General features: G+C 37.5%; 1 protein-coding gene across 1 annotated transcript in view; it reads left to right on the forward strand.

Moving 5' to 3' along the window:
• The window catches only part of nphp4 (nephronophthisis 4), a 486,853-nt gene that overhangs the window by 400,821 nt on the left and 59,713 nt on the right, over positions 1-26,319 (forward strand). The window contains exons 21-23 of the mRNA XM_062054501.1: positions 5,048-5,217; positions 9,477-9,700; positions 24,415-24,604. Coding sequence (XP_061910485.1) covers positions 5,048-5,217; positions 9,477-9,700; positions 24,415-24,604 — 584 coding nt within the window. The remainder of the gene's footprint in view (positions 1-5,047; positions 5,218-9,476; positions 9,701-24,414; positions 24,605-26,319) is intronic.

A 26,319-nucleotide genomic window follows, 5' to 3' on the forward strand; every position in this document is an offset into this window, starting at 1 on the left:
ACCCGTGATTTCCACAGGATGCGGAACGCCAGCGAAACATAACCGCCACGTCACGGCACCGCCGTCTACCGTTGTGTTGCGGCTTCACCGTGCAGCAAAATAGTGCGGCATTTTAACGATATCTCGCGAGTCCGCGCATAAGCATGGGATAAAGTAGTCACTGAAGCTTTGTCGTGCAGCAATACCCATAAACGAGATGGACTTGACTTTTACCATGAATTGATTTACGACTCTGGGGTGTCCAAACTTTTTCCACTGAGGGCCGCACACTGAAAAATCAAAGCAAGCGGGGGCCATTTTGATATTTTTTGTTTTAAAAACCAATACAATATATGTATAAAAAAGATACATTTAGGCCACCACTCAGGCTTGATCCCGGGGACCCCAAAAGGTTTTGGTCAAAAAAAATATTACAAATGTGTCATTATTTAGTATTATTATTATTATTCAAGGTTTAAATCTCTAGATCAACATTAGGTCTATCTGTCAATATAACGCTTTTAAAGATTTAAGTTGTATGCCATTTTTGTCAAGGAAAACCGTGTTTTTTTTAGGGAAAAAAACACAAAATATGCAATATATTACCCCAATAAAATTCTAAAGTGGAATATTTGAGATTATATAATAATTGGAGTCTTAAAAATGTAAATAACTCATAACAACATTGATTTTAATTCATTATTTTTTTGAGCAATGACACTCAAAAAAAAAAAAAGTCCCACTAAAATTATTGGGGATCCAAAATGGTACTGCTCAGTAAAAATTAAAAAAATAAATCCAACATTTTTTAAAACTTTTACCACAATAGTCTCAAGATCAACTTCAGATCTATCCGTGAATTATAAGTTTTATTGTTGTTTATGTTTTTTGTTTGTTCGTTTTAGGCCCTTCTTTAAAAAACTTTGTTTTTTAAATGGCAACCAAAAAATATGCAACTTTTTCCCCCAAAAATATCTCAAAGTGGAATATTTAATGTGAAGTAATTGGAGCCTTGAATAGGTCAATAATTCATAATGACACTGATTTTGATTCATTATTATTTTTTCAAGAAAGAAACAGCCTGCATGGCAGCTTTGTGTTATTAGATTAAATAATGCAACATTTTCTTGTTACATTTCACCTGTTTGCTCTTTTATACCACTTTTTATGTTTTTTATTTTTTTTTCATCGTATTTTTAGAATGTGCCGTGTACTTTTCGGTACATTTCTAAATAAATTGGAACCACAAACAATTTCATTATTGGCTTCATTTTAACAAAAAAACAATCTCAGGGTACATTAAACATATTTTTCTTATTGCAATTTAGTCCTTAAATAAAATAGTGAACATACAAGACAACTTGTCTTTTAGTAGTAAGTAAACAAACAAAGGCTCCTAATTTAACTGCTGACATATGCAGTAACATATTGTGTCATTTTCCATTCTATTATTTTGTCAAAATTATTAAGGACAAGTGGTAGAAAATGAATTATTAATCTACTTGTTCATTTACTGTTAATATCTGCTTATTTTCATGTTCTATCTACACTTCTGTTCAAATGTAATAATCACTTATTCTTCTGTTGTTTGATACTTTACATTAGTTTTGGATGATACCACAAATTTGGGTATCAATCCGATACCAAGTAGTTACAGGATCATACATGGGTCATATTCAAAGTCCTCATGTGTCCAGGGACATATTTCCTAAGTTTATAAACATAATATAAATAAAAAAAACAACGAAAGAAGATTTTGTGATTGTGGAGGTTTCTCAACTCCAACTCCATTTCCAACACCGTGTCTAGGCCCGGCTGCTGCTAATAAGCATGGCAGTTGATTGGATGATCAGCCCCAGCTGGGTAATCCATTCACCTGCCAGCTGTGCTTCGAGGACCCCGCTCTGCGGCAGGCAGTGATATTAAAAAATATCGATGTAATCATAGTAGTATCGCCTAGATACGCTATTGTACGTGGTATCATTACAGTGGATGTTAGCTGTAGATCCACCAATGGCGTTTGTTTATATTGTGGCGTCCCGGAAGAGTTGGTGCTTCAGGGAATTCTGGGAATGTGTTCTGTAGTGTTTATGTTGTGTTGCGGCGAAAATATTCTTCCAAAATGTGTTTGTCGTTGTTGTGTAGTGTGTTTTCACTATATGGCACATGTTTATGACAGTGTTGGCATTGTTCATACTGCCACCCTTAGTTTGACATGTATGGCCGTTGAATAAGTATGAATTCATTCGCCTGTGTGCAGTGTGATCGAAGTCAAGATGATTGCGTCACTAGATCATTATCAGGCACGATAATGATAATGATTATTGGCCATACGACATAAATCGAACTAAACTCGCCACAAGATTAACAACAAGTTTGATATTTTTTTTAAATTATTTTAAAGATTGAAAGTTGCCATCAATCCCACTTGGGTGCTCGGGCCCCAAAGCACCCACGGGATCAGCGCCCATGATCCAGAGTGTATTTAACCCTTGTGTAATGTTCATATTGTTGTTACTCAGCCAGCGTTTGTGGGTCTGATGGACCCGTTGCATTTTGTGGCTTTTAAAGTCTCACAATTAAACACTTTTATGTTAAAATACTGAACAGATATTTACCTTATCCCAATAAACATCTGTTCAGTATTTTAACATAAAAGTGTTTGATTGTGAGGCATTAAAAGCCACAAAATGCAACGGGTCCATCAGACCCACAAACGCTGGCTGAGTAACAACAATATGAACGTTGCACGGAAAATTTCTCTGCCGGTTTCTGCATCCCACAGGGATTCTTCTTTTGTGTTTCTGCACCTGCGGTTCCCACACAAGGTTGCAACATTGTCTGTCAACAGGGGCGTCACTAGCCTTTAAGGACAGGGGGGGCTTAGCCCCCAGGAGATACACAGGACGCGAGCAAACGTAGCGCACGAGCACAAAACTTCACAAACGGCTAACAAAGACTTAGAAATTATTCATTGTTATTATTTAAAGAAATGCACGGGACACTTTTAACCATTTTTTGTCTTTTTCTTTTTATGTATTTATTCATTTTACATTTTATATTAAATGTCTTGGTTTTTCCTCCCTCTGAAAATCCTATGAAATGTTTAACAAGCCATCCCATAATAATACAACAGCTATTAAAGTAACAATACAATAAAACAAATATATTTAATGATTTTTTTTCATTTTTTTAACATTAGGCTAATGTATATTACTTAATATAGATTCTACAAGAGTGATGTGGGCATTTTCTATATGAACAAGTCCAAGGACCGCAAGCAAGGTCGCAGAGAAAATGCGGACTGGATTTTGAGTGATGTGGGCATTTTCTATATGAATAAGTGGAATGGATTGGATACCGACACACTAAAGGGGCTCTCTACCTTAAAGTACCAATGATTGTCACACACACACTAGGTGTGGTGAAATGTGTCCTCTGCATTTGACCCATCCCCTTGTTCACCCCCTGGGAGGTGAGGGGAGCAGTGGGCAGCAGCGGTGCCGCGCCCGGGAATCATTTTTGTTGATTTATGCTATGAAGTGAGGGGAAACTGAGTGAATAATGACAGGTTATATGATTATTTATTTAAACTCATATTCGGGCCACTTTATAATGAACATGTCGGCATGTATTTGTAAAAAAAAAATATATATATATATATATATATATATATATATATATATATATATATATATATATATATAACACCAAATTATTTAGGGAGGCTTAAGAATATTTTAGGGGGGCTTGAGCCCCCCTAAAATAGGCCTAACAACGCCAATGTTTGTCAACACTGTCTGCTCTCATTTTCTCGCACATTTGACCCTCTGATGTTCTGTGTACCTACACTCTGTCCTCCTCCTGTCTAGGCCTGCTGTGTGCGTGGGTGCGTGTGTGTTACACAGAACATCAATCAATCAGTGGTTCTATTGCAGAGGTGTCCAAAGTGCGGCCCGGGGGCCATTTGCGGCCCGCAGCTAATCGTTTACCGGCCCCCCACACATTCTGCAAAAATTGCAAAATTGATAGTATTGCAAAAATTTTAAAAAACATTTTAAAACTGTGGAATGAGGTGAAATCTAACGAGAAAAAGTTGTAATGTTGACACAAAGCTGCCATGCAGGCTGTTTTATTTTTCTTTTGTCTTTGTTTATTTTTATTTTTTTTGCCATTGCTCGAGAAAAAAATTAAAAATAAAAGACAAAAAATCTACGTCACAATGAATTATTACTTAAAAAATGTCACTTTAAAATGTTTTTTGTGGAAAAAATATTGCATACATTGTGTGGTTGCCATATAAAAACATCAAAGTTTTATTTGACAAAAGAGCATAAAACAAACTAAATAATAGTTCAAACGTAAAATCGACAGATATATCTGAAGTTGATCTCGTAATTTAAGTGTGAAAAGTTACAAAAAAAAATAATAAAAATGTATCACTTTATGAGTGGGAGACCTTTTGGATTCCAAATATATTTAGTGGGATTTTATTTAACTTCTCACTGTGATTACTCAAAAATATTAAAGAATTCAAATCAATGGTGTCCTGCATTATTGATCTTTTAGGGCTCTAATTACTAAATACTGCATATTTCAGTTTTACTATAAAAAACAAAGTCGTCTTTGACAGAAAAGGCATAAAACCTTTTTTTTTTTTTTACTTGATATCAACCTGAAGTTGATATAGAGATATACTGTAAAAAATAATAATAATAATTTGACTTATTTTTAACATTTTAATGACAGAGACCCTTGACCCTTGATTGGTCCCCGGGAGCCTTAAAGGTTAAAAAAAAAATCTATATATTTTGTTATGGTTTGAAAATGAAAAATATCAAAATGGCCCCCGCATGCTTAAATTTTTCCGTGTGTGGCCCTCAGTGGAAAAAGTTTGGACACCCCTGTTCTATTGGGTCCTGTTCACAATCTGTTGCTTTTTTTTTTTTTGTGCTCCAAAAGCCCTTTGACATTTGGAGTATTTTTAGAGCATATGGCACCGAAGCCATTAGAATTCTTTCTGTTCTGTAAGTACATTTTGTGCTCGTGTCTTGTCTCCGCTCCATAGTGAGGAACACTGCCCAGGCCCAGAGACTGCAGGTCCGCAGAGGCAGAATCAACATCGACGGCACCCTTTCTGGGGCGGAGCCCGACAGCGGACGCCGCAAGTTAGAGTGCATGGCCGCCGTGCACCAGAAGGAGGGCAAAAAGGAAGGTTTCAAAACGACTAAGTCCATGGTGAGGTCACACTTGAAGCTAAGTATAGTTAAACACCGTCCCTCAACCCTTCCGCTGGTTCTATAATGCTCACAAGGGAGGATTTATGAAGACATGCTAAGCAGCCTGCCATTTTTACTATGTTCACGGTGGCGGCGCCTTCATGCTCCCCTGCTTTAGTGGCTATACAAGAAGGTGTTAATTGTCCCTGTGCCTGTAGGTACATCTTGTTCCTTCACCCACAGGTGCACAAGCTAAATGTCATCTTGGCGACACCGTGTCCCCGTGTCAGGCATTTTGCACATGACACTTCCTCTGTTAGGGTCGACTTTTTTTTCGTCTTCAGTTTCACACAGCCCTTACAGCCAATTCCACGTGAAATATTAACGACACCTTTTTGCATTACTTCACGCTTTAATTTGGCTATCACTTCTGCAGGAAAGTAGCCATGATTAGTTTTGGCCAGCTTTATCTTTTTCTCATAATCTTTGTGCCAGACGTGTGAAAAATCTTTACATTTCCACTGCAATGCACAGCCTAATTACTATTTATGAGGTATTGAGTACATTTTCAACATCTCAAATTACTGTTATAGTTTACATGCGTGCCTGTCTGCGAGCTTGTATAAATACTACTCAATAGGGATAAGACCCTTTTTTTGTCCTCCATGTTGCCCATATTGCAATATATAAGCTGATAGCTCGGATGTTTGCTGTTAAATACAAGCATGCGTCTTTAATGCAACGCCCACTGCAAATAAAAGAAAAACAACCACCGTGAATAAGAAATACAGCTGAAGCATAGAACATTAAATATGGTCTATATATATATATATATATATATATATATATATATATATATATATATATATATATATATATACACTACCGAACAATTTTGTGGAATAGCCTTCATTCCTAAGAACAAGAATAGACTGTCGAGTTTCAGATGAAAGTTCTCTTTTTCTGGCCACTTTGAGCGTTTAATTGACCCCACAAATGTGATGCTCCAGAGACTCAATCTGCTCAAAGGAAGGTCAGTTTTGTAGCTTCTGTAAAGAGCTAAACTGTTTTCAGATGTGTGAACATGATTGCACAAGGGTTTTGTAATCATCAATTAGCCTTCTGAGCCAATGAGCAAACACACTGTACCATTAGAACACTGGAGTGATAGTTGCTGGAAATGGGCCTCTATACACCTATGTAGATATTGCACCAAAAACCAGACATTTGCAGCTAGAATAGTCATTTACCACATTAGCAATGTATAGAGTGTATTTCTTTAAAGTTAAGACTAGTTTAAAGGTAACTTCATTGAAAAGTACAGTGCTTTTCCTTCAAAAATAAGGACATTTTAATGTGACCCCAAACTTTTGAACGGTAGTATATATATATATATATATATATATGTCTTAATTAGATTATCCAAAAAATAGTGCTCGATACCATGGTAGAGCGTAATATGTATGTGTGGGAAAAAAATCACAAGACTATTTCATCTCTACAGGCCTGTTTCATGAGGGGTTTACCTCAATCCTCAGGAGATTTTTTTCCCATACATATATATATATATATATATATATATATATATATATATATATATATATATATATATATATATATATATATATATATATATATATATATATATACAGTACAGGCCACAAGTTTGGACACACTTCTCATTCAATGCATTTTCTTTATTTTCATGACTATTTACATTGTAGATTGTCACTGAAGGCATCAAAACTATGAATGAACACATGTGGAGATATGTACTTCACAAAAAAAGGTAAAATAACTGAAAACACGTTTTATATTTTAGTTTCTTCAAAATAGCCACCCTTTGCTCTGATTACTTTTTTGCACACTCTTGGCATTCTCTCGATGAGCTTGAAGAGGTAGTCACCTGAATTGGTTTTCACTTCACAGGTGTGCTTGAAGCTCATGGAGAGAATGCCAAGAGTGTGAAAAGCAGTAATCAGAGCAAAGGGTGGCTATTTTGAAGAAACTAGAATATAAAACATGTTTTCAGTTATTTTACCTTTTTTTTGTGAATTACATAACTCCACGTGTGTTCATTCATAGTTTTGATGCCTTCAGTGACAATCTACAATGTAAATAGTCATGAAAATAAAGAAAACACATTGAATGAGGAGAAGGTGTGTCCAAAATTTTGGCCTGTACTGTCTGTATATGTTAATTAACCAGATTCACCTACAAAATATATTTGTAAATATATATTTCACGTTGAAAAAAAGTCTAAAGAAATGGTTATCCTATATGTGGGATCTAGAGTTGTATACATGCGAACCAACGGGTGTTGTCGAACAACTTCTCCATAAGCTATTGTGAGCTTTCAAACAGTGGTGAACTGGCGATGCAGAGATCTGCTCGAAAAAATACCGTCTCACAGGTTTTTAGCGAGTTAGCAAACGACAAAGGAGTTATAGTGCTAATGTTTCAGATAATGCTAATCAATGAAGCAGCGTCAAACAACAGTCAAGCAGCTAAGAAACATAATTTTAATGCAATCTACCAGTTATCTGTGAGCACTTTGAGTATCTAGAAAAGCGCTATATAAATCTAATCCATTATTATTATTATTATTTTATTGATATTTATTTATGACAGGATTAATTTTGTCTTTGATAACAATAATAGTAATATATATTTTATTCTTATAACATTCCGATCAATGCACCATATTCTGGAACCTTGATTTATGAATTGGTTCTTGAACAGCGTTCAAAAATAGAAAATGTTGTATACTGAAGCAATTTTCTCCATAAGTAACAATGTAAACATGCATAATAGTTCCAACCTTGATGAAAGTCCGTATTTTAGTAAAAGTTTGTACACTTTGAACTCAATATAAAGCGCTACGCAGTACTGTATAGCAAACAAGCATAAGGAGGTGATGGATCAACTTTCTATTTAATAACAAAACCAAAACAACAACAACTAGTTGAACTGCCTTCAACTGCAGCCACCCTGTCGACACGCATACACACTGTCACTAGCCCTGTGGTGCACCCAGTTTGATATCACAAAACTCCTTGACTTTAACAGCCAGGTCACTTCAATGATTGGGAGTAAATAAATAAAATCTGCTTTACGTTATCGGTTAATCTTCTTTGCATGAGGACAGGGGGAGCAGGCAATGTTGACAACGCTGTGGATACTTCCTGAATATTTAAAAAAACACACATTGCTTGTTTATTTCTTTCGTTAGACTCATATTGAGCTAGCAAAACTATACGAATCCTGTGAGAAGGCTGAAAAACTAGGGATGTCCGATAATGGCTTTTTGCCGATATATCCGATATTCCGATATTGTCCAACTCTTTAATTACCGATACCGATATCAACCGATACCGATATCAACTAAATACAGTCGTGGAATTAACACATTATTATGCCTAATTTGGACAACCAGGTATGGTGAAGATAAGGTCCTTTTTAAAAAAAATAATAAAATAAGATAAATAAATTAAAAATATTTTCTTGAATAAAAAATAAAGTAAAACAATATAAAAACAGTTACATAGAAACTAGTAATTAATGAAAATGAGTAAAATTAACTGTTAAAGGTTAGTACTATTAGTGGACCAGCAGCACGCACAATCATGTGTGCTTACGGACTGTATCCCTTGCAGACTGTATTGATATATATTGATATATAATGTAGGAACCAGAATATTAATAACAGAAAGAAACAACCCTTTTGTGTAAATGGGGGAGGGAGTTTTTTTGGGTTGGTGCACTAATTGTAAGTGTATCTTGCGTTTTTTATATTGATTTAATTAAAAAAACAACAAAAAAACGATACCGATAATAAAAACAACCGATACCGATCATTTTCGATATTACATGTTAAAGCATTTATCGGACGATAATATCGGACATCTCTATGAAAAACAATTAAAAAACACACAATATAGTAATTAGCACATTAGCTAACAACAGCACTGCTTTGCTGACTGAAAAAGCACCAGAGATTGATCAGCCTACCCACAATGGATGTGCTGCCGGGCACAGAACGGCAATGAGGGAGAATGAAATGTTTGTTCACTGAGACAAGGTCTGTACATTGAAACATATATATTTTTTCAGTCTGTGGTTTGTAAATCTTGGTTCCACTGTACAGTATATTTGACGATCCAAGGCAGATCTTAATACAAATATTTAAAAAATATCATACCGGTACCAAGAAATGTTTGATGTATTGCCGCATAATATGATCATCTTCAGCTTTTCGGATGTACCGTTTGGTCTTAGGATCGGACTAAAAGACTCACGTTGACCAGACAACCTTACGTGACTGTGTCCTACGAAGACCTCAACAAGGCGGAGGGTATCAGCAACATGCTCTGCCACGCCATCACTACCCCGCATCAAATCTTTGCCAGCCTGGGCTCTGCAGAGTACATGGAATTTGTCCTTAAAAACCCTTTCAACTCGCCTCAGACTGTCACCATCCAAAGTGATGATCCCGAGCTCAGGTAAGCCTGCGTGTCATCCTCTATTTATTCACTTTCTTTTACTGCTGACGTAAGTTTGCAAGGGTGTCCCAAATCCAGCATGTGTTCCTTGCGCAGTATGTGTTTTGAGTGTTAACTACGATAAGAGTGAAATAAGCTTTTTCCCCGCCATGAAAACGTGTTCACACTTTCTCGATGTGTTTCTCGAGGTGATAAAGAAACGCTGGAATCACAGGTTCCAAGTTGTTAACAATGTAGTGTTCACGTGCCCTTTTCATAGTGGGAAAAGTGAAATATATAAACAAGCCTCTTTTTTTTTTTGTTACCATCCAATAGCAAATTTTGGCATCAAAGGCTGCATTTACTGTAGATACCTCAAGACAACAATATAATGAGGAAGACGGCATTTTTCGTAAATGGCTATAAAGCAGACCTGGGCATTCTGCGGCCCGCGTGCCACATCCGGCCCTTTCAGCGACAAGTGATGCACGGTTTACACCCGAGACGCTAAAAAGAGAAAAGTTGATGACGAATGGCGTGTTTTCAACAAGACATGGACTGCCAAGCAACGTTCCCTCTAAGGCGCGCCTGCGCAATTGCGCACTGCTCAAGCGTCCTCTGCGCACAGCAAATATATGACGCGCACCAAATCAAATCCCATCTGAATTCTAAACAAAATAAACACATTTATTCTGTGTAATATTGCAATGCAACTTTGAGTGACAGTGACAACAAGCGGCCCTAACAGTGTTCGTCAACACCGTTCAATTGAACACCGTTCAATTATTGTAACGTCTATCGAGATGCTTCGAGGCCAGGAATTATATCGATCACTTTATTGAGCAAAACTGTTTATATTCCGCCATAACCACACCAAAAACATGAGTAAAACACTTCTATCTCGAAAAACTAGTCATTTTCTGCCGTACAAACCAGGCCAAAACCAACTTGTCATCTGTCACCAACACGCATACCACTAAACCACTGGTGCGTTTATGGCCACACAAAAAGTCGGACAACTCAAACACCACACAAAGTTACACTATGACTCCTCAGTCATACGTGTGCTTATTTTACTGTCATTTATTATTAATGTTAATTTATTTATATTAATCATGGAATGCTGTTACTAGAGAAAGTTACAGGAATGCACACTTCATCCTATGCTTACATTTCATTGTGCAACATGAGGATGTTTAAGGGGAACTAAATGTGATCTCTGAAAGGCGAACAAATGATTTCCAAAGCAGTGCTTTTGGTATAAAGTTAAGTTAGGTTAAATGAAAGTATTATTATTATTATTATTACTATTATTATTATTTATCTTACGGTATATATCAAAAATAATATTGAGCAAAATTTAGTTGAAATATTGTCGATGTGGCCCTCCAGCAGTGCTCAGGTTGCTCATGCGGCCCCCGGTAAAAATGAATTGCCCACCCCTGCTATAAAGCAAAATGATGTATTATTCATGAGAAGTTAAAAAAAGTACCTTGTGAACTTTGGTTTCAAGTAGTGTTGTCCCGATACCAATATTTTAATACTGGTACCAAAATGTATTTCGATACTTTTTGGTACTTTTCTAAATAAGGGGAACCATAAAAAATTGCATTATTGGCTTTATTTGAACAAAAAATCTTAGGGTACATTAAACATATGTTTATTATTGCAAGTTTGTCCTTAAATAAAAAAGTGAACATACAAGACAACTTGTCTTTTAGTAGTAAGTAAACAAACAAAGGCTCCTAATTAGTCTGCTGACGTATGCAGTAACATATTGTGTCATTTCTCATTCTATTTTGTCATAATTATGAGGGACAAGCTGTAAAAATTGATTATTAATCTACTTGTTCATTTACTGTTAATAGCTGCTTACTTTCTCTTTTAACAAGTTCTATCTACGCTTCTGTTAAAATGTAATAATCACTTATTATTTTGTTTGATACTTTACATAAGTTTTTGATGATACCACAAATGTAGGTATCGATCCCATACAAAGTAGTTACAGGATCATACATTGGTCATATTCAAAGTCCTCATGTGTCCAGGGATGTATTTCCTTAGTTTATAAACATAATATAATTTAAAAATTTTTTTATAAAAATAAAATTGATGTAATCATAGTAGTATCGGCGAGATACGCTCTTGTACTTGGTATCATTACAGTGGGTGTCAGGTGTAGATCCACCCATTGCATTTGTTTACATTCAGGGTTCTAGCTTGCTGTTAGTGGTTAGCTAACGTATCCTCCTACGGTGTGTAGTGAAGCATGTTTAGCTATTCCTCGTCCTGCAGGGATGATACTTGTAACCAACTTACTTTATTTGTCGCCATGAAGGCGAGGATTAGTGATTTAGAAGTAGCTAAAACACTACCGACTGTGGAGGGACGTTTGCTGCTAGCTAGTTAGCCATGTCTTAAAGCACCTCTTCCGCGTTTCAGTGTTATAACTTCACCTTTATCTTTAGTTTTTAGGCCAAAATGCGTCCGTTCTCCCTTTTGTGTCTACACACTGTGTCTGCTTGTAAGTACTCTGTGATTGTGCGCCGCCGAACATGCTCCTCTGCTCGTAAAACCAGCAAAGTCATGACGTGACGACGCATCGTCATGCCCGGGAACCGATACCTTTCAAACAGAGTATAGTACCGTTTTTGATTAATTAGTACCGCGATACTATACCAGTACCGGTATACCGTACAACCCTAGTTTCAAGTTATGATCAGGGATGATAACTGATTGATGATAGTTAGATAAATGATTGCACGACTCACAGTAAATGCAACCAACAGAGGCGATATTAAATTAAACCTTACCACAGTAGCATCAGTATTTATGCTGTAAGGTTGCAAGGTAGGGAGAGACACCCTTATTTGTAGTATAAAATAGTGGATGCATTGAACAGTGATCATTATTTCCCCACACTTTAGCACAGTGGGTAAAATAGGAGAGTACCAAGGGTCAGTATCATATGCAGAGTTCAATATAGTCAAGAAATAGCTTTGCACTGTTTATTATTGAGAGGCATTAGGATATTTATGTTCCTGTGTGTCTGATATGGGCTTTCCATGACAGTTTATAATATATTATAAGTAAATATTTTTAAAAATGTCTCTGTTACATTTTCAAATTGTTTTTGTATTCGATCTTCAGAATTAATCTTATTATTACCAAATCTCTTTGCTTTTGTTTTATTTAGATTCATTGAAAACTTGCTACTATCCATTCATTGTTTTATTCTATCTAATTTTACCTTAACATCTGGTTGTCCAAACTTTTTGCAGCTAGGGCCGTATAAATAAAAATTGAAGTATGCAGGGGCCACTTTGATACATTTTGTACAATAAAGATACTAAAACCATTACAGTATAGGTCAATATATGCTAAACTATCCAAACACAACATTCATATCTTCGACTCGTGTTATTGGCAACCATGCAGATTATACATGATGTTGCCCTTAATTAAGCATTTTCAAGCCTAAAAATGGCTAAATTAACTAAAAAAATACAAATCCCGTTTCCTTATGAGTTGGGAAATTGTGTTAGATGTAAATATAAACGGAATACAATGATTTGCAAATCATTTTCAACCCATATTCAGTTGAATATGCTACAAAGACAACATATTTGATGTTCAAACTGATAAACTTTTTTTTTGTGCAAATAATCATTAACTTCAGAATTTGATGGCAGCAACACGTGACAAAGAAGTTGGGAAAGGTGGCAATAAATACTGATAAAGTTGAGGAATGCTCATCAAACACTTATTTGGAACATCCCACAGGTGAACAGGCAAATTGGGAACAGGTGGGTGCCATGATTGGGTATTAAAGTAGACTCCATGAAATGCTCAGTCATTCACAAACAAGGACGGGGCGAGGGTCACCACTTTGTCAACAAATGCGTGAGCAAATTGTTGAACAGTTTAAGAAAAACCTTTCTCAACCAGCTATTGCAAGGAATTTAGGGATTTTACCATCTACGGTCCGTAATATCATCAAAGGGTTCAGATAATCTGAAGAAATCACTGCACGTAAGCAGCTAAGCCTGTGACCTTCGATCCCTCAGGCTGTACTGCATCAACAAGCGACATCAGTGTGTAAAGGATATCACCACATGGGCTCAGGAACACTTCAGAAACCCACTGTCAGTAACTACAGTTGGTCGCTACATCTGTAAGTGCAAGTTAAAACTCTCCTATGCAAGGCGGAAACCGTTTATCAACAACACCCAGAAACGCCGTCGGCTTCGCTGGGCCTGAGCTCATCTAAGATGGATTGATACAAAGTGGAAAAGTGTTCTGTGGTCTGACGAGTCCACATTTCAAATTGTTTTTGGAAACTGTGGACGTTGTGTCCTCCGGACCAAAGAGGAAAAGAACCATCCGGATTGTTATAGGCGCAAAGTTGAAAAGCCAGCATGTGTGATGGTATGGGGGTGTATTAGTGCCCAAGACATGGGTAACTTACACATCTGTGAAGGCGCCATTAATGCTGAAAGGTACATACAGGTTTTGGAGCAACATATTTTGCCATCCAAGCAACGTTACCATGGACGCCCCTGCTTATTTCAGCAAGACAATGCCAAGCCACGTGTTACATCAACGTGGCTTCATAGTAAAAGAGTGCGGGTACTAGACTGGCCTGCCTGTAGTCCAGACCTGTCTCCCATTGAAAATGTGTGGCGCATTATGAAGCCTAAAATAGCACAAGGGAGACCCCCGGACTGTTGAACAACTTAAGCTGTACATCAAGCAAGAATGGGAAAGAATTCCACCTGAGAAGCTTCAAAAATGTGTCTCCTCAGTTCCCAAACGTTTACTGAGTGTTGTTAAAAGGAAAGGCCATGTAACACAGTGGTGAACATGCCCTTTCCCAACTACTTTGGCACGTGTTGCAGCCATGAAATTCTAAGTTAATGATTATTTGCAAAAAAAAATAAAGTTTATGAATTTGAACATCAAATATCTTGTCTTTGTAGTACATTTAATTGAATATGGGTTGAAAAGGATTTGCAAATCATTGTATTCCGTTTATATTTACATCTAACACCATTTCCCAACTCATATGGAAACGGGGTTTTGTACTAATAGTACAGTACAGCGGCCAAAACAATCACACCACAGTGTTCTATATTGTGGCCACTATTTGGTTTATTTTGTCTTTAGAAGTTGCAGCAGGCTAATAAAAAACAAGCTGCGCGCCGCACTTCGGACACCCCTGGTTTACAATATTAAAAGGTTAATTATAAGTGTCACTGCTGTATAATATACAATTTGGGCCCTAACACTGACCCTTGGGGGACCCCACATGCAGTGAGTGTCATGTAATTGTAGGTGTACTATATGCCACCCCTCTAACCCCATATCGTTTCCAGTTGGTTCCGTATGATTCAGTGATTTGTTGTATCAAAAGCTGTTTAGCATGTTTTTGTCCAATACATGTTCTTTTAATGGGAGAGCACGTGTAACCGCACAACGTTGTAACATTAGAACCACCTACGTCCTATATTAGATCGTATTGTATTAACAAAGAAATACAATGTCTAGTTCTCTGTCTGGTACAAATATATGATAAGACAATCAAACAGGAAAATTAGCATGTTTGTGCGTAAAGGGAGTCTATTCTCCTTTGTGTCATTTTCAAACGTGACTAATGGGCTTCACAATTCTAATTAGTCGTAAAAGGTTGCATGTGCAGAGTACATTAAGTATTTTGCTAAATGTCACTCCATAATTAATGAACAGTCTAGCTGTAACACGCCACGTTGTACATGACAATAATGCTGCAGAAATGCGGAGCACTTGTTTACGTTTGACGATTCACCAATTACCTGCACTTGGTAGCATGCGGTGTTTACTCTCTCCACTCGTCGTTAATCCGCACACACAGAAAAATCGTCTGTTAGTGATTCTGCTCATGCCCGACCGTTGGATTAACATACGTCACATTGATCAACAAAGGTTGGCTAGCGCCATGGATGATTCATTATGGTATTAGCCCTGCCGTGAGGTTTAGCAGGTCTAATTGAGAGTCATCCGTCTCTGCATCCGTCTGCTTTGGAATGCGTTAGCTCCTTGTAGATTATTTGTTTATTAGTTAGAAGTGTACACATTCTTATAAATTGAGTTAAAGCAGGCCTGGGCAATTATTTTGACTCGGGGGCCAAATTTAGAGAAAAAATTTGCCGGTATATCTGATTTTTAGGAACGCTAATACAAAACCTCACAATAATGTCTGAATGCTAAAAAAGTTATGACAGACCACCTTAAAAAACGGAATGGCATTCAACATTTTTGACTGAATGAGACACCCAGAATGTACATGAAAATAAAAAAACGTGGGATTTACAATATTAAAGGCCTGCTGAAATGAATTTTTTTTATTTAAACGGGGATAGCAGATCCATTCTATGTGTCATACTTGATCATTTCGCGATATTGCCATATTTTTGCTGAAAGGATTTAGTAGAGAACAACGACGATAAAGTTTGCAGCTTTTGGTCGCTGATAAAAAAAAGCCTTGCCCCTACCGGAAGTAGCGCGACGACACCGGAGGAAGAACTGCTCACATTTTCCTATTGTTTACACCAGCAGCGAGAGAGATTCGGACCAACAAAGCGACGATTACCCCATTAATTTGAGCAAGGATGAAAGATTTGTGGATGAGGAACGTGAAAGTGAAGGACTAGCGTGCAGTGCAGAACGTATCTTTTTTCGCTCTGACCGTAACTTAGGTACAAGGGCTCATTGGATTCCACACTCTCTCCTTTTTCTATTGTGGATCACGGATTTGTATTTTAAACCACCTCAGATACTATATCCTCTTGAAAAAGAGAGTCGAGAACGCGAAATGGACATTCACAGTGACTTTTATCTCCACGACAATACATCAGCGAAGCTCTTTAGCTACTGAGCTAACGTGATAGCATCGGGCTTTACTGCATATAGAAACAAAACAAATAAGTCCCTGACTGGAAGGATAGCCAGAAGATCAACAATACTACCAAACTCTGGACATGTCAAGGTGAGGTCGTTCAGCTAGCGCGTCTGCTATCCTCAAAGTCCTCCTGGTTGTGTTGCTATAGTCCGCCGCTAATACACCGATCCCACCTACAACTTTCTTCTTTGCAGTCTCCATTGTTCATTAAACAAATTGCAAAAGATTCACCAACACAGATGTCCAGAATACTGTGGAATTTTGAGATGAAAACAGAGCTTTTTGTATTGGATTCAATGGGCTCCGAATACTTCCGCTTCAACCGTTGACGTCACGTGCAAACGTCATCATATCGAAACGTTTTCAGCCGGAAGTTTGACGGGAAATTTAAAATTGCACTGTATAAGTTAACCCGGCCGTATCTTAATGTTAAGATTTCATCATTGATATATAAACTATCAGACTGCGTGGTCGGTACTAGTGCGTTTCAGTAGGCCTTTAACTATGAAGAATAAAACACTGAATATTGACAACATATGAACGTCACACCCCCCTCTCCATCCACATATTTTACAATCAAGCGGAACACAACAAAAATATGGACGCGAAGGGTAAAAGAAAAACCCCCACCTACAATCTGATATATCTGATAGATCACTGAGCTTTACAACTTTGTTGTAAATATCTCCTTCCGCGTCTGTCCCTGACACAAGCATTTCAACTAATTAGATGACCATAGTAACTAATTAGATGACCATAGTAACTAATTATATTACCATAGTAACTACTGTATCATGCAAAAGCGCAGATTACAACCATTGAAATACTTTGGCTTTTTTGCCGATATCCGATATTCCGATATTGTCCAACTCTTAATTACCGATACCGATAGCAACCGATACCGATATATACAGTGTAGAATTAACACATTATTATGCCTAATTTGGACAACCAGGTATGGTGAAGATAAGGTCCTTTTAAAAAAAAATAAAAATAAAATAAAATAAGATAAATAAATTAAAAACATTTTCTTGAATAAAAAAGAAAGTAAAACAATATAAAAACAGTTACATAGAAACTAGTAATGAATGAAAATGAGTAATATTAACTGTTAAAGGTTAGTACTATTAGTGGATCAGCAGCACGCACAATCATGTGTGCTTACGGACTGTATCCCTTGCAGACTGTATTGATATATATTGATATATAATGTAGGAACCAGAATATTAATAACAGAAAGAAACAACCCTTTTGTGTGAATGAGTGTAAATGTGGGAGGGAATTTTTTTGGGTTGGTGCACTAATTGTAAGTGTATCTTGTGTTTTTTATGTTGATTTAATTAAAAAACAAAACAAAAACGATACCGATAAAAATAAAAAAAACAATACCAATAATTTCCGATATTACATTTTAAAGCATTTATCGGCCGATAATATCGGCAGGCCGATATGTTTTCAATATCGGCAGGCCGATATTATTGGACATCCCTACTTTATATAGTTAAAGACTTCCGGTCATTAGAAAACCTGAGTGCACATCATAATGGCAGCTACACTTTCCATCTTAAACATCTAAAAAAATTATTTGGGAGTGTCCGGCAGGCCAGATTGAAAAGCTTAACGGGCCGCATGTGGCCCCCGGGCCTTAATTTGCCCAGGTCTGAGTTAAAGGAACATTGTGTTCGCCAAGTCTGTCTACTCTGTATGTTTTTGTATTTTCAACATTTTTGGTTGTGTTGACACAAACAAAAAAAGACTGTAACCCTCAACTTGTAATTCACTGACAGGTTTTCAAAGAGTACTCGGAGCTTTGCAGTCTAACGATGGCTTTGATGTTTGCAGTGCTTTTCAGCCCAGAGGCTCCTCTTGAACGTGGAGGACACGTTAGCCACCTTGGGTTTTTTTTTCTGGGCACTTCATCTTGGGGATCATAGGCCACCACTGCAGGCAAACCCAACCAAAACTTGTTTCACTTTTATTTTCATCCTGTCTGCATTTTTGTACTTTATCTGCTCAGCGTTCGTCTGGGTTTTGTGGTCTGTATTTTCCTGTTTTCACTTCCATAGGTCTGCCCTTTTCCTCCTACCTTGTCTTATGCTGTTGACTTGTGGTTTTTAATTGGGACACAATTAAAACTCAGAGGTCGCATAAAGGGCAACTGGACTTTCTTTACAGGGAACGTAGATGAGTGCTGGGTTTCAGCTAAAACAAACTTTTGTGCGTTTGCTTTGCTTATGTCAGTTTGGTTAAAAGCCTACTGAAAGCCACTACCACCGACCACGCAGTCTGATAGTTTATATATCAATGATGAAATCTTAACATTGCAACACATGCCAATACGGGTTAGATTAGTAAAGTGCAATTTTAATTTTCCCGCGAAATATCCTGCTGAAAACGTCTCGGTATGATGACGTTTGCGCGTGGCGTCACGGATTGTAGCGGACATTTTGGGACAGCATTGTGGCCAGCTATTAAGTCATCTGTTTCCATCGCAAAATTCCACAGTATTCTGGACATCTGTGCTGGTGAATCTTTTGCAATTTGTTTAATGAACAATGGAGATAGCAAAAAAGAAAGCTGTAGGTGGGAAGGGGTGTATTAGCGGCCGGCTGCAGCAACACAAACACGTAGCGGCTACATTGTAGCCGGTGTTTCATTGTTTACATTCCCGAACGATGACAGTCAAGCTTTACCATTGGCCTGTGGAGAACTGGGACTACATAGACTCTTACCAGGAGGACTTTGAGTTGGATACGCATGCTTGTGGAGATGGGACAACAATGACTCTTATCAGGAGGACTTTGAGTTGGATACGCGCTACCGTGAGTACGCAGCTGCGGCTTCCAAACATTTGATCGCTTGCCCGTACGTGCGTGCCGCTATGTGCATGTCACGTACGTAACTTTGGGGAAATATATGTGCTGTATGAACTTTGCGGAGGTGAACGGTACTTTGGGCTGTGGGATTGAGTGTGTTGTGCGGGTGTTTGATTTGTATTGGCGGGTTATATGGACGGGAGGGGGAGGTTTTAGTTATGCGGGATTAATTTGTGGCATATTAGATATAAGCCTGGTTGTGTTGTGGCTAATAGAGTATATATATGTATTGTGTTTATTTACTGTTTTAGTCATTCCCAGCTGAATATCAGGTCCCACCCGCCTCTCACAGCATCTTCCCTATCTGAATCGCTTCCACTGCCCTCTAGTCCTTCACTCTCACTTTCCTCATCCACGAATCTTAAATCCTCGCTCAAATTAATGGGGAAATCGTCGCTTTCTCGGTCCGAATCGCTCTCGCTGCTGGTGGCCATGATTGTAAACAATGTGCAGATGTGAGGAGCTCCACAACCTGCGACGTCACGCTACTTCCGGTACAGGCGAGGCTTTTTTTTTATCAGCGACCAAAAGTTGCGAACTTTATCGTCGATGTTCTCTACTAAATCCTTTCAGCAAAAATATGGCAACATCGCGAAATGATCAAGTATGACACATAGAATGGACCTGCTATCCCCGTTTAAATAAGAACATCTCATTTCGGTAGGCCTTTAAATGTGATTGGTGGGCACCATGTCCACACCATTTACAGTGCATTCGCAAAGCATTTGCAACACTACACTTTTTTCACTTTTTGTTATGTTATAGCCTTATTACAAAATGTAATAAATTCATTTTGTCCCCAAAATTCTACACACACTTTTCCTTGAGCAAGACACTTCACCCTTGCTCCTGATGGGTCGCGGTTAGGGCCTTGCATGGCAGCTCCCGCCATCAGTGTGGGAATGTGTGTGGGAATGTGAAATGAAGAAAGAAAAGCACTATACCGTATTTTTTATTTTTTACTCAGGAGCGACTTATGTGTGAAATGATTAACACATTACCGTAAAATATCAAATAATGTTATTTAGCTCATTCACGTAAGAGACTAGACGTATAAGATTTCATGGGATTTAGCGATTAGGAGTGACAGATTGTTTGGTAAACGTATAGCATGTTCTATATGTTATAGCAGGGGTCACCAACGCGGTGCCCGCGGGCACCAGGTAGCCCGTAAGGACCAGATGAGTAGCCCGCTGGCCTGTTCTAAAAATAGCTCAAATAGCAGCACTTACCAGTGAGCTGCCTCTATTTTTTAAATTGTATTTATTTACTAGCAAGCTGGTCTCGCTTTGCCCGACATTTTTAATTCTAAGAGAGACAAAACTCAAATAGAATTTGAAAATCCAAGGAAATATTTTAAAGACTTGGTCTTCACTTGTTTAAATAAATTCATTAATTTTTTTTACTTTGCTTCTTATAACTTTCAGAAAGACAATTTTAGAGAAAAAATACAACCTTAAAAATGATTTTAGGATTTTTAAACACATATACCTTTTTACCTTTTAAATTCCTTCCTCTTCTTTCCTGACAATTTAAATCAATGTTCAAGTTAATGTATTTTTTCTATTGTAAAGAATAATAAATACATTTTAATTTAATTCTTCATTTTAGCTTCTGTTTTTTTAACAAAGAATATTTGTGAAATATTTCTTCACACTTATTATTATTAAAATTAAAATCTAGAAAATCTGTAGAATCAAATTTAAATCCTATTTCAAAGTCTTTTGAATTTCTTTTAAAATTTTTGCTCTGGAAAATCTAGAAGAAATAATGATTTGTCTTTGTTAGAAATATAGCTTGGTCCAATTTGTTATATATTCTAACAAAGTGCAGATTGGATTTTAACCTATTTAAAACATGTCATCAAAATTCTAAAATTAATCTTAATCAGGAAAAATTATTAATGATGTACCATAAATTATTTTTTTAATTTTTTCAAAAAGATTCGAATTAGCTAGTTTTTCTCTTCTTTTTTTCGGTTGAATTTTGAATTTTAAAGAGTCGAAATTGAAGATAAACTATGTTTTAAAATTTAATTGTCATTTTTAAACCGTTCAATTAAGTGTAAATATCATTAGTTTTTAATAATAACATAGAGTTAAAGGTAATTTGAGCAAATTGGCTATGTCAGGCAATTTATTTAAGTGTGTATCAAACTGGTAGCCCTTCGCATTAATCAGTACCCAAGAAGTAGCTCTCGGTTTCAAAAAGGTTGGTGACCCCTGTGTTATAGTTATTTGAAAGACTCTTACCATAATATGTTACGTTAACATACCAGGCACGTTCTCAGTTGGTTATTTATGCCTCATATTACGTACACTTATTCAGCCTGTTGTTCACTATTCTTTATTTATTTTAAATTGACTTTCAAATGTCTATTCTTGGTGTTGGCTTTTATCAAATAAATTTCCCCAAAAAATGCGACTTATACTCCAGTGCGACTTATATATGTTTTTTTCCTTCTTTAATATGCATTCTCGGCCGGTGCGACTTATACTCCGGAGCGACTTATAGTCCGAAAAACACGGTACAAGAATAAGCCATTCGCTATTTACTTCACTGTAGCTTCACTACCAGTTATTGGCCCGGTGATTAACGGTACCTGGTTTCCTCCAAAGCCGATGCCTGGCATTCACACCAACATTTTCAATCTTTGTCTCATCAGAGCAGAGAATTTTGTTTCTCATGGTCTGAGAGTCTTTCAGGTGCATTTTGGCAAACTTTTTACGAAGAAATGGCTTCCGTCTGGCCACTCTACCATACAGGCCTGATTGGTGGATTGATTGGTTGTCCCTCTGGAAGGTTCTCCTCTCTCCACAGAGGAATGCTGGAGCTCTGACAGAGTGACCTTCAGGTGTTTGGTCACCTCCCTGACTAGACTAAGAGGAATGCCGTAATGTACAGACACAACCTGGATGAAAACCAATGCTTCCCATCCAACCTGATAAAGCTTGAGAGGTGCTGCAAAGAGGAATGGGCAAAGATAGGTGTGCCAATATTGTGGCTTTTTGAGGACAAAACTTAATTTATTCACTTTTGGAATTAGGTTTTTTGCAGCTGAGTTTGAGGAAGTTTGTGGTCATCCATGATTTGATTTTATTACAGAGACAGTTTGTGAGGGTGGAGAGTGTGGATAGGTAGAGTTGTGTGTCAGCGAAGCAATGAAATTGAAGTCCTTGGTGGAGAATGAAAAGGAGGGCACCAAACACGGAGCCTTCGGGGACACATTGAGTTACTGGGATGGTGCGGGATGTACGGTTGTTTATGGACGTGTATTAGAGTCTGTTGCCAGTTGTGTATGGATATGGATTGGAGTCTGTTCCTGAGGTAGGATGTGAACCAAGAGAGAGCTGAACCAGTTATGCAGATGTTATTAAATTATTTAAAAGATTTAGTCTGAGTCTTATCCCTGACTGACTACTAAATCCATCCATCCATCCATTTTCTACCACTTATCCCTTTCGGGATCGCGGGGGGTCGCCGGAGCCTATCTCAGCTGCATTCGGGCGGTAGGCGGGGTACACCCAGGACAAGTCGCCACCTCATCGCAGGGCCAACACAGATAGACAGACAACATTCAACTCACATTCACACACTAGGGACCATTTAGTGTTGCCAATCAACCTAACCCCGGGTGCGTGTCTTTGGAGGTGGGAGGAAGCCGGAGTACCCGGAGGGAACCCACGCACACTGCAAAAAGTCAGTGTTCAAAAATACAAAAATTTGGGGTATTTTACTTGAACTAAGCAAAATTATCCGCCAATAGAACAAGAAAATTTGGCTTGTCAAGACTTTCCAAAACAAGTAAAATTAGCTAACCTCAATGAACCCAAAAATACCTTAAAATAAGTATATTTTCACTAATAACAAGTGCACATTTCTTGGTAGAAAAAAAAGAGACATTTTTGCTCAATATGTTGAAAAATATTCTTAAATGAAGTAAATGCTACTGCCATTATCTTGACATAATGATATGCGCTCAGCATTACATTTCTTAAAACCAGCAAACTTATACTAAAAACAAATTTATTGTTCGTAATGGAAAGGCAACAAGGCAACCGTTTGTTACTTTCGGGGTCTCCTAGCCGCTCAGGCAAATCCTATGGTCTAAAAATGCATTTTTCCATCGATAACATGACATCATCGCACCAAGTGCGTGCTTTTTCAGTCAATTAGTGCGCATATATACAGCCCGGCCCCCGGCCAAAAAATTTTTAATTGTAATTTTGAGGAATTTATCTGAATGTGCATGAACTATTTCTGTTCAATATTGTTTAAAATGTTAAATGTTTAAATATTAACTGTCAGTTTACTGTACTGTGCCAACTGTACTACTATATGAGTACGTATTTTCTATTGTTTCATTGAAAATACAACAGCAAAGTCCATTTGGCTGTCATCCGTTTTAATTTTGAGACACTATTGTGTCAAAGTCATGCTTGAAGTAAGAAATTATTACTTTAAAAAAGTAGTTTTATACTTGTGAGTGTTGATGACACAGCTTTGCAACAGTTGATATTCTAGTTTCAAGCATGTTTTACTCAATATAGGTCATCAAATCTCAGCAACAAGCTGTAATATCTTACTGAGATCATTTAGGACCAAAACCCTTAAAACAAGTAAAAGACTCTAACATAAAATCTGCTTAGTGAGAAGACTTATCTTATCAGACAGAAAATAAGCAAATATCACCCTTATTTCAGATATTTAATCTTTTAGATTTCAGTTTTTGCAGTGCAGTCACGGGGAGAACATGCAAACTCTACACAGAAAGATCCCGAGCGCAGGATCGAACCCAGGACCTTCGTATTGCAAGGGCAGACGCGCTAACCCCTCCTCCACCGTGCTGCCCCTGACTACTAAATGATGACAAAAAATAGTTTCTTTCAATCTCACTTGTGTGCCATTATCTTTCCATACAGCGTCATCACCAACACAGAGGAGTGGCAGTACTTTAAAGAACTCACAAGAACGCCCACCTCACTGGAGAAGGACATGTTCAACATGGAGAAAGGTGCTCCAGGTCCGAAGGTTTATCTGAGGCCTAAGGAGAGCGTTCACATTCCGCTGAAATACCAAAGCTTCTTGTGTGACCACAACATGGCTCCTCAGGTTAGAAGTCATTCCGCAGAACAGACGCCCGATGCATGCAGGCCGATATTATCGGCCAATAAATGCTTTAGAATGTATTATCGGAAATTATCGGCATCGTTTTTTTTTTATTATCTGTATCGTTTTTTTTTTTTTCTTAATTTTTTTTTTTAAATCAACATAAAAAACACAAGATACACTTACAATTAGTGCACCAACCCAAAAAACCTCCCTCCCCCATTTACACTCATTCACACAAAAGGGTTGTTTCTTTCTGTTATTAATATTCTGGTTCCTACATTATATATCAATATATATCAATACAGTCTGCAAGGGATACAGTCCGTAAGCACACATGATTGTGCGTGCTGCTGGTCCACTAATAGTACTAACCTTTAACAGTTAATTTTACTAATTTTCATTCATTACTAGTTTCTATGTAACTGTTTTTATATTGTTTTACTTTCTTTTTTATTCAAGAAAATATTTTTAATTTATTTATCTTATTTAATTTGTATAATTTTTTTTTAAAAAGGACCTTATCTTCACCATACCTGGTTGACCAAATTAGGCATAATAATGTGTTAATTCCACGACTGTATATATTGGTATCGGTTGATATCGGTATCGGTAATTAAGGGTTTGGTCAATATCGGAATATTGGATATCGGCAAAAAGCCATTATCGGACATCCCTAGAAAATATGCATTATATTCATGCTGTACTCTGTGCAAGAAGGTACACTCACTGGACACAACATTAAGTACACGTGCACAATCCAATACCAGTTCAAGCAAGATTGAAGATGGTTAGCGATGCAGTGCAGTTCTACTGTACACCACTAAACTGCAAGCACAATGACGAACAAAAGTGTACATTTACAAATTCCATCAACGTGTTTGGTGAAAATAGGATTTTTAAAGTCACAGAAAGGTCCATGTGATCAGAGTGGCATCATTAGCAACCATCGAGGCATGAACTCGTTTTTGATTTTTCTTTGACTCTATTAAAGGCCTACTGAAATGAAATGTTCTTATTTAAACGGGGACAGCAGATCCATTCTATGTGTCATACTTGATCATTTCGCGATATTGCCATATTTTTGCTGAAAGGATTTAGTAGAGAACATCGACGATAAAGTTCGCAACTTTTGGTCGCTGATAAAAAAAGCTTTGCCTGTACCGGAAGTAGCGTGACGTCACAGGTTGAAAGGCTCCTCACATTTCCCCATTGTTTACACCAGCAGCGAGAGCGATTCGGACCGAGAAAGTGACGATTACCCCATAAATTTGAGCGAGGATGAAAGATTCGTGGATGAGGAACGTGAGAGTGAAGGACTAGAGTGCAGTGCAGGACGTATCTTTTTTCGCTCTGACTGTAACTTACACTACCGTTCAAAAGTTTGGGGTCACCCAAACAATTTTGTGGAGTAGCCTTCATTTCTAAGAACAAGAATAGACTGTCGAGTTTCAGATGAAAGTTCTCTTTTTCTGGCCATTTTGAGCGTTTAATTGACCCCACAAATGCGATGCTCCAGAAACTCAATCTGCTCAAAGGAAGGTCAGTTTTGTAGCTCCTGTAACGAGCTAAACTGTTTTCAGATGTGTGAACATGATTGCACAAGGGTTTTCTAATCATCAATTAGCCTTCTGAGCCAATGAGCAAACACATTGTACCATTAGAACACTGGAGTGATAGTTGCTGGAAATGGGCCTCTATACACCTATGTAGATATT

Source organism: Entelurus aequoreus, linkage group LG07 (genome assembly GCF_033978785.1).
Source record: "Entelurus aequoreus isolate RoL-2023_Sb linkage group LG07, RoL_Eaeq_v1.1, whole genome shotgun sequence".
Classification (NCBI taxonomy): Eukaryota; Metazoa; Chordata; class Actinopteri; order Syngnathiformes; family Syngnathidae; genus Entelurus; species Entelurus aequoreus.